Source organism: Macrotis lagotis, chromosome 1 (assembly GCF_037893015.1).
Source record: "Macrotis lagotis isolate mMagLag1 chromosome 1, bilby.v1.9.chrom.fasta, whole genome shotgun sequence".
Lineage (NCBI taxonomy): Eukaryota > Metazoa > Chordata > Mammalia > Peramelemorphia > Peramelidae > Macrotis > Macrotis lagotis.
In genome coordinates this window covers 302,742,367-302,752,759 of record NC_133658.1, presented here as the reverse complement: position 1 = coordinate 302,752,759, position 10,393 = coordinate 302,742,367, and the positions used below count along the sequence as shown (strand labels likewise).

General features: G+C 50.1%; 1 protein-coding gene and 1 long non-coding RNA gene across 2 annotated transcripts; one reads left to right on the top strand and one right to left on the bottom strand.

Moving 5' to 3' along the window:
• The first annotated feature begins 1,459 nt into the window (after window positions 1-1,459).
• LOC141505459 (uncharacterized) lies at window positions 1,460-4,151 on the top strand. Its single transcript, XR_012473609.1, has 3 exons — window positions 1,460-1,830; window positions 2,402-3,405; window positions 3,936-4,151. It is a non-coding gene; the product is annotated as an uncharacterized LOC141505459 (long non-coding RNA).
• Window positions 4,152-6,201: 2,050 nt separating this feature from the next.
• IRX3 (iroquois homeobox 3) lies at window positions 6,202-10,191 on the bottom strand. The gene is made up of 4 exons (XM_074211300.1): window positions 9,241-10,191; window positions 7,901-9,026; window positions 7,606-7,672; window positions 6,202-7,004 (listed from the first exon to the last, which is right to left on the bottom strand). The coding sequence occupies exons 1-4, from the start codon at window positions 9,550-9,552 to the stop codon at window positions 6,950-6,952; spliced, it is 1,560 nt and encodes a 519-aa protein (XP_074067401.1). The 5' UTR covers window positions 9,553-10,191; the 3' UTR covers window positions 6,202-6,949.
• Window positions 10,192-10,393: the final 202 nt, after the last annotated feature.

The following is a 10,393-nucleotide window of genomic DNA, read 5'->3' as shown; positions in this document are numbered from 1 at the left end:
TGGCTGTGGACATTGAGAAGATCACGTCCTTTTGTACCACCAAGAACTTTCCTAATTCAGGTTTCCAAGTGGATTGGAAAAGAAGAACCACAATACCCCATCCTCTAGGCTTCCCTAAACAAACTCTGATTCAGCTAATAGCCTTCCTTTAACTGTCTGAATCTCATTGTGCATGGACAGCCCTCACCAATAGAGTTGCTAACCTTTTCTCTATTTCATTTATTCTCTTTGGCACAATGTAAGGAACTCGGCCTGGAATCTACCTGGACCTATGTATGTAGATAAACTTCCAATCACAGGGAAAGGAGGGAAAGAGAGCAGAAACTTTAAAAAAGAATCATCCAACTCAGAAGGGGACCCTGAACTCCTTAGGAGGGGGGAAAAAACTTCCTGTCCTGTTTGTTCAAGAATTCAGACTCTGAGTAATTCACCCCAGATCCTTGAAGGAAGGAAGGAGGAAAAGAGAAATATGGAAATAGACAGCATGGGCACTATCCAGAGAAATAGAAACTTGAGCCACTGTGCAAAAAGACTATCAGGTTTGTCAACTTTCCACCCCCAGAGCTTAATTCCCCAACATCTGGCTTCAGACACATTTCCTCAATATCAGAGTATGAATTCAAGTGGAGTAAGAGGTAAGAAATCCATGGGCTTGGTTCACACACAGCCTCGAGATTCTGTAGCACAATGATAAATAATGTACAAAGCTGAGAAAGTACAGCTCTGTTTATTCTGAGCCTTTTGCTTCTGAGATGTGAGGTAAAGAGAGCAAAATACTTATCCTGCTAAATTTGTGGGGCTGACAACTCCCCAGGCATGGCAGGAACCTGAGACAGCTGGGCCAATCAGTTAGCCAAACATTCTCCCGCCTGCCCGGGCTGGTCCTGAGGGCCCTGGCACAGGGGAGACGTCATATACCACCCCCCCCACACACACACACACATTTGTGGGTCTTTTCCTTACTCTTATTTTCTCTCTTCTTTCTTGGTCTTCAAAGTCTTGTATATATGTGTTGATACATACATACAAATACGTCAACTTTTTTTTTTAAATTAAAAAAATCCTGAAATCGTCCCCAGGAAACTTCCACCCTCCTCTCCTGTCCCTTCCCCTCCCCCCAGAGATTGCTGGAGAAATAGAGGGACGAAAGGAAAACGAGTGGGGGTAGGGGGAGAACACAGTAGGCAAGGGAAGCTTTGCTTTGTCAGGGAGAAGAAAATAAAGAGAAATCAGTCTGGCTTCAAAGGGCGCATTTCCATAATTGCCCTGTAACTTTGGCAAAATAAATCTGAAGGGCCGAGAAAAGCACAATCTCTCAGATGAGTGCACTACAAAGGCCCTAGAGGGCTCCAGGCCCACTTGTTAGTGGCCTAATGCAGTGAGAGAATTCAGTCCCCTCTCCTGGACAAAAGCCATGAAATCATCCGGCTTCCCATTCGGACTGGCTGGAGCTAGAGAATAAGACCTTACCCAGCCTTTGTCTTCCTCCTCCACCCTGACAAGTGGGACTCCACCCTTCTCTCTTTTCCCCCACCCCCACCCAGTTGGATAAACAAACAAATAAACAAATCCAGAAAAGTTCCCGTGGCTAGGAAACCAAACCACTCAAGAATTCTTCCTTCAGAAAAATCTTGGGAGTCTGCTTTCAACATTACAAACCAGGGGAAACAGACCACTCCAAACTCCTTGCTTTGTTCTTCTTATCCAGGTACCACCATCTTGGCCCTCTCATTATTATGGCTTTCACAATGAGTCTCTGGCCCTGCTTGCAGACGCTGACTACAGAAAGACCTGAATGGCTTCTGTTCTTGCTATCGAATTCACGGCAAGGTGAGTTTAAATTTGCCATTCTTTCCTAGCAAGAACAGCATTCTGTTCCATCTCACTTGATCCTACAGGGCCAAGAGACTTAAAAAGCAATGAAGCACAATCACACCAATACCCTTTTAATAAGGCTCCTGTGTCATCTTGGTGTTTTGTTTTATTTTTCTGGGATAGAATACGAGAGCTTGGATCAGCACCTGTCCCAGATTGTCTTCACTTGGCTCTCCCTTCCTTCTTATCCTTCCTCCTCAGTTCCTCTCTTTTCCCTCCTTCCCACTCATTCCTGTCTTGCTCCCTCCCCTCTTCACCCCTTCCCAATAAGGGTAGCTTTTGTTCAGTTCCTCAGTTGGGACAATTGGAATAGTTTTATAAAGGCCAGAGCCTTTCTCACCGAGTTAAGCGGCAGCATCAAAGCCAGGCCTGCCATACAATAGAGATGACTTTTTTTTTTTAACCAGACCAGGCTGATGCAGTTCCAGTCAGAGCATTCTGTCCACTAAAATGACAACTGCTAAGGGGTTGTGTATGTAGCTTGCTATATTTTCTGAAATGCCTCTCTCCCCTTTTTCATTTTCAGATCTACATTTGAAAATCTTCTATAACTCCTTTGACAGTTTCTCCAGATGACTGTTGATGGCTCCATTTCCCATATGGAAGTAAAGGGTTTTGGGGGGTGCAAAAGGGAGAGAGGAGATAGTTTAAATGGGCTGCATTTATTTAATTTCCAAGCCCCACTGTGATTGCTTCTGTAACTAGAAGAATGTCCTGTTTTGTTTTCCACAGTACTCAGGTTAACTGAAGCATCCAGGGTATAATTTGGTTTCATTTCTGTTCTAATCAAAGGAGTAGACAGTCGGAGTTGGAAGGGATCTTACAGATCATCTAATTCAATCCTTTTAGATCCTTTTATTTTATAGAGGAGGAAACATCAACCTAGAGCTATTTGTGTAAGATCATGTTGGAATTTGGATATAGACCATGCCCACACATTTCCAAGTATACAGATTTTTAAACATATGTGTTTTTTACTAGATAGTATGGCGGAGTAGATAGGATGCCAAATTCATTTATTATGGTCTGTTTTTGAATCCTAGCTCTAACATTACTTGTAAGATCTTGGGGCTGTCAAAACCACTCTGTTTTCCTCATCTGTAAAATGGAGGTAATAAAAGAAGCACTACTTACCTCACAGTGTTCATATGAGGAAATCACCTTGCACACCTCTAAGCATGATAATGCTATGTAGAGTGTCTCTATGTAAATCTACTTTATTTTCTAGTTTTCATTGGGATATTTGGCATTGTGTAGCTAAAGTTATCTCTCTGGGCTAGGGAGTGAATTTCCAGATGGATGCAGTTCCAAATTGAATTCCTGATAGAATCTCTAAACACTTAAAATCTCAGTAGGGCATGGGAAGAGTACTCACTCAATGGGTCCCTCTGATTTTTCCAGAATACTAACCAGTCTAAGATGAATGGTTCCTAATGATCCTCCTGGGGTAGCTGTTCTGATGAAAGCTGACTGGATCATGATGGAGAACTAACTCTCAAGAAGGGGACATTCTGACCTGTGATTCTCCTGGTGAGATGCCTGCTTAATGACTATTCCTTCTCTCTTTTTCCCCTTTTATTGGGCCATAGGGCTAAGAGGCCATAATGATTGTAACCTTTCCACTTCTCCCTGGAGTCTTCTCTGGACTAAGAACAATCTAATCCCTTTGGGTTTTCTCTCTGGCATGGACAGGAGAATAGATCCTGCATCCTTCTCAATTCTCCTTGAAAATAAATTCAATTTTAACATGTTAATATTCTTGTCCCAGAGGTGGCCAATCACTTAGGGAGATAATTTTATTCTCCTCTGGTTCTCTAGTCCTAGTGACATGCATCCTCTACTCCTCTACTCCATGGAGATAATGAGTGAGGCAAGTGACACATACTCCTTCCCCTGACCTAATTGATTATCCCTATATACCTTAGTGTGCTTTGCATAACCAGCCCAGACAGCAGGGGCCCCTTCCAGCAGAGTGATTGACATATTTTATTTCTGATTTAAGCTTAATCAGGACCAAAAATGATAACCCTCCCTTTTGTTGTTTTCCTTTCAAATTTTAGGGATCAACACCCAGGAATAACTGGAACTGCTGAAGCTCCTAAGATCCCAGAGCAGGAAAATAATAATAATAATAATAATAATAAAAGTCAGCAAAAAGAGAGGCAAAGTGAGAAAAGAAAATGAACTGAAAAACCCAGTGAAATAGGTGTGATAAAATAAGTCTACAACAAAATTGTACTTAAAAAAGGCAGATAAAAGGAAATAAACTATTTCATTAGAACATCCCCTATTCTTCCTAATTTACAAATCTCCTAGTCTAGAAACATACCAATCCTTCTAATGTTTACATCCATTAACTAACCAAAAATACCCTATCAACTCCCCACTAAATGGGGAAGGAACCTGTCTGGATGTTTCATTGAATAATAAGCTCCAGAATAAGATAAGATGGTTAGAAGATTTGACCCTAAAACAAACAAACAAAAAACTTCTTTCCTCTGACAATTTTAAACTTGAATCCCAAGCCTAATTTTTTGTCTGCTGGGCTCTGGAAATTTTCTATTTAGGATTCTATTCTCATCTCAGCTTCTCACTTCTCAGTCCTCTGAAATTGGAAACCTGGTTTTACATATCTGATATGGAGGAGTGGGCCTGTATTTTTATGCACCTAAATCTGAGGAATGTGGTCTGAAAGAATGTCCAGGAATTTAAATTTAAATTAGAACTACCAACCTAGACACCCAGAGGGCCCCTTTCTCTCTTCTGTGGTAATTCTATTTCGTTCTTTCTCCTCTTCTCTTCTTCCCTGACAGGCTGTTTTCCCACTTTAGCATCTTTTAGGTATGGCTGGTTCCTTCCACCTCCCCAAACTGCAAAAGGGCAGGCTGAGGAGACAGACGACCCCTTAGCAGCTCCGAGGTCTCTCTGCTTTTCACACCGTGAAGTGGCGTTTCCTCTAGCACAAGACTCAAAATTGGGTAGATGGTATGTGGAATATATCCTCTCCCGTCTATCATTCATCCAGTCCCACATTATTACCTAAAATTTTGATATCCATCGAAAAATGCCAAGGGAACAGCTAGGCTAGGGTGGAGTGCTATTAGAAGCTTGTATCAGGGGGACACAGAACTCTGGGTCTATAAAGAAATATGAACCATCTTAGAGAAAAGCCCAGAACACATATAGTAAACACAAAAAGAAAAAGATAGCGAAAGATCTCAAGGCAGAAATGGGCAGTTAAGGCCGATTAATTTTGCATCTGGCATGGTGGGTGAAAAAAAAAAAGAAAAAAAGGAAGAAAAAGCCCAAACTCGTTCCTTTCCCAAATGAGAACAGTTCGTTTCCCACTGCACAGCCCCCTCACTCTCCTTCTGGTCCCAGGCATCTGACTGCCCAACAGATGAGGGGTTTGCCTTATTCAACACTGGCAGGGAAAATGAGCCCGGGGCGAGGGACCCACTCCCTGCATTCTCCCGAGTGGTTTCCTTGCCTTTTGCCCCAGCTTCGCCTCTCCTGCTCAAGAGGGGTTCCTCCTTCTACCACAGTTTAGCACTTCCTTGGTCCCCGAGCCCCGCTTTCTCTGTCCCTGTTGCTGACCTCTCCCCATACCCGCTGCCCCCCGCACCCACCGGTGCCGCTCACTCGCTCGCTGGCCGGCTCAGCGCTCTCCCCGGCGCTTCTCCAGTCCAATGCCCTCCGCGCCCGGCCACAGTGTTAAATAACGCGGTTCGACCTCTTCGGTTCCGAGACAACTTCCAAAACAGCCCCAGTGACCCGGATAATTCGCACCCACCCCGGTTTGGGATTTCCCCTTGTCAGTGCAAACCCATTTTCTGGTTGCTCAAAATTTTCTAAAATAGAGGGGCCAAAGAAACTCTTCTCCCCTCCTGATGCCCACCCGCATAGGAAAGTCAGGTGTAGTTTGGATCACCTCCAGTTTTGCCCTTAAACCCTCAAGTTAAAGAAGACAGGGTTGGGAAGCGACCAGAGCAAGAGGGGGCGAAGCACTCAGACGGGCAGAAGGGTAAAAGACTCGGTAAGAGGGCATTTTTCTCCTGTAGGGGGAGCTCCTGCCCCAAAATTCCCCAGCTTCCTCCCCCAGGCCCCCAACCCCATTCCGGCTCTAGACGCTGTTTCCCGGCTCAATCACCCCTCAAGGCCCTCTGAAGTGCCACTTTCCAGTGGTTTCTGAGATTTAGCACGGGGAATCTTAGCTTCAGAGGGATGATCCAACATGGGGCACACACATTGTAAAGAAATACCCCCCCACCCCTTCTCTTTCCCCTTCATAGAGACCGTACACACACAGACACACACACATACACAGACACATATACACACATTTTTCCCCTCTCCTTTCCCCTCCCCACCTTAAGATTCCCATTCAGACGGATGACTTTAAGAGATACAACTAGATCCAGAATGAACCTCTCTGCCAAGTTTTCTACATCTCTAGGTTTCTTGCTTTAGGATTCCCTGCTCTATCTCCATAGTTTTCTTCCATTTTTGTTTCCTAGTATCACTCCTTCCTTGTTTTTTCAGTTGTTCTTTTCTTGTCCTTTGACCCAATTCTTCCTCTTCCCGGATCTCTGAGTTTCTTGGTTTAAATCTCATTTCTCTTCTCTCTCTCACACACACACATGGGTTCAGGGCTCGAAAAATCCAGAAAAATAAATTCATTTTGGGATCGGACATGCACGGGTATAGTCAAAGTGGCATCAGCTCATTTATTTAGCCAAAAATAGATAACTTTGTTGTACAATTTGGTTCACACATATGTACATTTTTTTACTGTATATACAAAAAAAATTTGACACACCTAATTCTCACAGGACTCCCCGTCCCCCCCTCCCCCAAAAATCTTACAAACTCAGCTAATCTCGAGGAGAGCACAGAAGTGGTCTGGGTTGGGAGGGGGGCAAAGAGCAGAGGGGTGGGATGGTTGGTTTTTTCCTCTTTTTGTTGAGTTTTGTGTTTAGGTTTTCATACACAGACATGCTTACAAGTCATAACTATACAGAGCGATATTTTTTTTACAATCATTACAACAGAATTAAAAAAACGGGAGGGGGAACTATGATGATGAGAGCGCCGATAAAACCAGGGCCGCGTCCAGATGATTCTGGGGCCTGGAAGAAAGAGAGAGACAGTACAAGGAGGCATGATTAAGTGGGCCTAGCCCCGGTCCGCTCTCAAGGGAGGGGGGGGGCATTCAAATTCAAATTTCTCTACTGTATTTATATATGCATATATCACACATATTAACCCATAAGGCAAAAATAAGTGTTTCTTAGGTTATATATATACATATATATGGCAAACCCCGGGCCCAGTGATCAAGTTAGAGGCCCCGTGGTCCCTCATCCTCCCTCATAGTCCTCCAGTCGGGGAACCCAAAGAAAAGAGAGGCGTTGCTCAGTCTGAACACCCGCTCTCCCGAACTGGGCAAGGAAGAAGTTACGGTGGGACCCAGAGCGGTTTTGGTTCCCCAGGCCGCTTAAATCAAATCTCAAAAATCTAGTGACTTTAGGTGGGGTGTAGGAGAGACTCAGGACTGGGGAAGAGGAAAAGAATTAGATGTGCTTCTTTGGAAGCCAAATGCACGTTTCCCGATGGAAGTAGTTCTCCTCCCCAAAAGCTTCCTGTGGTCCCTTTTCTCTTTCCCCGCGTGTGTGACTGCGTCAAAGTAGTCCTACTACCCCTCCCCCTTCTCCCAGCAGGGTCTCTTACCGCCTGGGCACCGGCTGGAAAGCTGTCTTTAGTAACTTTTTCTCTACTTCCAAGGCACTAGAACGATCTAGGAGGGAAGGAAAAAAAACGACCTTTTAGAGTTGTGTGCTGGGGACAAGAGGAGCCCGAGCTAAGGTGCTAATCGGGGCTTGGGTCTGACTCTCCCTCCTAGCCTTGGGATCTACTCAAGGGTTCAAGACCCCCAGTCCACCAGGGAGGTATCCCAAGAGAAACCCAGTTTTCTCCCTGAGCCCCCCCCCCCCCCAACCATTCTTCTCTGGTTCTCAATAATCACCTGTTCCGCCTTCGGGCTCTGAGGGCCGGGCGAAGGCGGCGGCAGCAGAGGGACCTGGAGGGCCTGGTAGCCCCAACAGATGCGGGGGACCCGAACCGAGCAGGGAGAGAGGATGCGGGCGGGGGGCGGGGGGCGGGCCTGGGAATGGCCTGTTGGTCCACGGGGGGAACTTGCCCAGAGGCCCGGTGACTAGTCTGTGAGCCGCGGCGGCGGCAGCTGCTGCGGCCGCGGGGGCCAACTGCAGGGCTGGCGGCGGTGCCCCCGCTGCTCCCGGGGGAGAGCCCCCGGCGCCAGACGGTGAGCGGCGCGGGTTGTCCGGACTGGTGGCAGTCTCCGCCAGGGACCAGATTTTGGGTTTCTGCAATGTGGAAGGTGGAGCGGGGGCAGGAACGCGAGGATCCAAGCCAGCTGGAGGAGAGGGAGTGGACGGGGGCACTGGACCCGCCGTCGGTGGCGCGGGGGCCAAGGGCAGGCCCGGAGGCGACCTCTCCTCGAAGCTCTCGGAGCCGTCCTCCGAGTCGCTGTTCTTAGAGTCCGAAATGGTCCCCAGGCTGAGGCCCGCATCCCGCCGGGCCGCGGCGACTAGCGACAACTCGGATCCCGAGACGGCCCCGTCCAAATTCTCCAGGTCTATCTCTTCGTCCTCCTCTTCCTCCCCCAGGCCCTCGCCCCCCGCGTCCTCCTCCTCCTCCCCACCCAAGTCTTCCTCTTCCAGCTCCAGGTCCCGTTTGCCGTCTTCTTCATCCTCTTCCTCGTCTTCCTCTCTCTCGCTGCCATACGCGTTGCCCTCCTCGTCCGTGCGACTCCGGGGCGCCCAGGTCATTTTGTTCTCCTTCTTGAGGCGCCTCCGTGCGTTGGCGAACCAGGTGGAGACCTGAGTGAGGGTCATCTTGGTGATGATGGCTAACATGATCTTCTCGCCTTTGGTGGGGTACGGGTTCTTGCGGTGCTCGTTGAGCCAGGCCTTCAGGGTGCTGGTGCTCTCCCGAGTCGCGTTTTTGGGACGGGACGGGTCGCCGAACTGGTACTGGCCGTAGGGGTAGAAGGCAGCATGGGGGTGCGGGAAGGCGGCGGCTGCGGCGGGATGCTGCACTCCAGGGCTCTCCTTTAGCTCATACTGCGCACCCTGTGCAAACACGAGGGAGGGGACGCGCGGAGGGCGCCGGGGTGAGACGAGCCCCTTCTGCGCTCCTCCTCCGCGAGCCCTTCCCCATCCCCGTGCGCCCCGGCATGCCCGCGCACTTCTGGGTCCTCGGCCCCCGCGCCCCGGTGCCCAGCAGTCTGCAAAGCCCACCCCCGCCCCGGTCCCCGGCCCCGCCGGCTCCCCCGGCTGCGCTTACCAGCTGCGGGAAGATGGGCAGCTCAGCCGCGTAGGGCAGAAAAGCGCCGTAGCCCTGAGCTGCGGCGGCCGCGGCCGCGGCGGCGGCGTAGGGCGCCCCGACTCCGTACATGGAGGAGAGCACGTTGGAGAGTGTCCCGGAGGCTGCCAGCTCTGTGGCCCCTCCGCCCGGGCCGCCCCGGGCCCCGCCGCCGGCCCCTCCGCCGGCCCCGCCGCCGGCTCCCCCGCCGGCCGCCCCGCCGCCTCCCGCCCCGGGACGCTCCGGCGGGTAGAGCGGGCGGATGTACTGGTATCCGAGCTGAGGGAAGGACATGGTGCAGCCGGGGCCCGGGGGGAGGGGGGCCCGGCCCCCGGGGCCGCCCTGCTCAGCGCCGCCCGCGGGCTCCCGCAGGCATCGGGGGCTGGGGGCTCCGGGCGCGGGTCCTGCCTCCCGCACTGCGCTGCCCTGCGCCGCGCTCCGCGCTCCCCTATTGATCTGCTCCGCGGCGGTGGCGGCGGCGGCGGCGGCGGCTCAGAGCCAGGTCAGGTCCTAACAGATTGGCGGAGATTACCGGGGCTCCCGGCGCTGATTGACATTTCTACTTTGCCTCAAGCCCCTCCTCTCTAGCTCTCCTTTCCCCCCTCAGTTCTCCACTCTGTCTTCTCTCTCAATATCTCCGATTTCTCTTTTCCCAGGCTCCTCTCTTCCTTCTCTTCTTCCCCTCCTCTTCCTTACTTCCTCTGCACCCTTTTTTCTTTTCTCTCTCTCTCTCTCTCTCTCTCTCTCTCTCTCTCTCTCTCTCTCTCTCTCTCTCTCTCTCTCCCTCTCCCTCTCCCTCCCTCCCCCACTTTGCTACTTCTCTTTGGGTGATACTCCCCACCTCTGCTGGGGGGTTGTGGTCACTAAGGGTGGGGTGTGTGTCTATGTGTGTCTAGTGTCTATGTGTTTGTGTGTGTGTGTGTGTGTGTGTGTGTGTGTCCCTCACTCTTCCCCCTCCCTCCCTCTTTCCCAAATCTCTGGCCTGACGTCTCGCTCGCTTATTCGACTTTCTCTCCTGTCTCCTTTCGGAGATCGCCAATCCCGGGTGCGCGTTACAGTAGGGTGAGCCCTGCCCCGCGCGGCTGTACCGCGGGGGGCAAGAGTCCTCCTCCCGCCCCTTCTCTGTAGAGTGCAG

Excerpts from the sequence above, each read along its gene's own strand:
- IRX3 (XM_074211300.1), bottom strand. The coding sequence starts at position 9,552 with ATGTCCTTCCCTCAGCTCGGATACCAGTACATCCGCCCGCTCTACCCG. Across the intron at positions 9,027-9,240 it reads TGCCCATCTTCCCGCAGCTG|GGTGCGCAGTATGAGCTAAA; the intron begins GTAAGCGCAGCC and ends GTGTTTGCACAG. Across the intron at positions 7,005-7,605 it reads TTCCAGCCGGTGCCCAGGCG|GCCCCAGAATCATCTGGACG; the intron begins GTAAGAGACCCT and ends TCTTTCTTCCAG.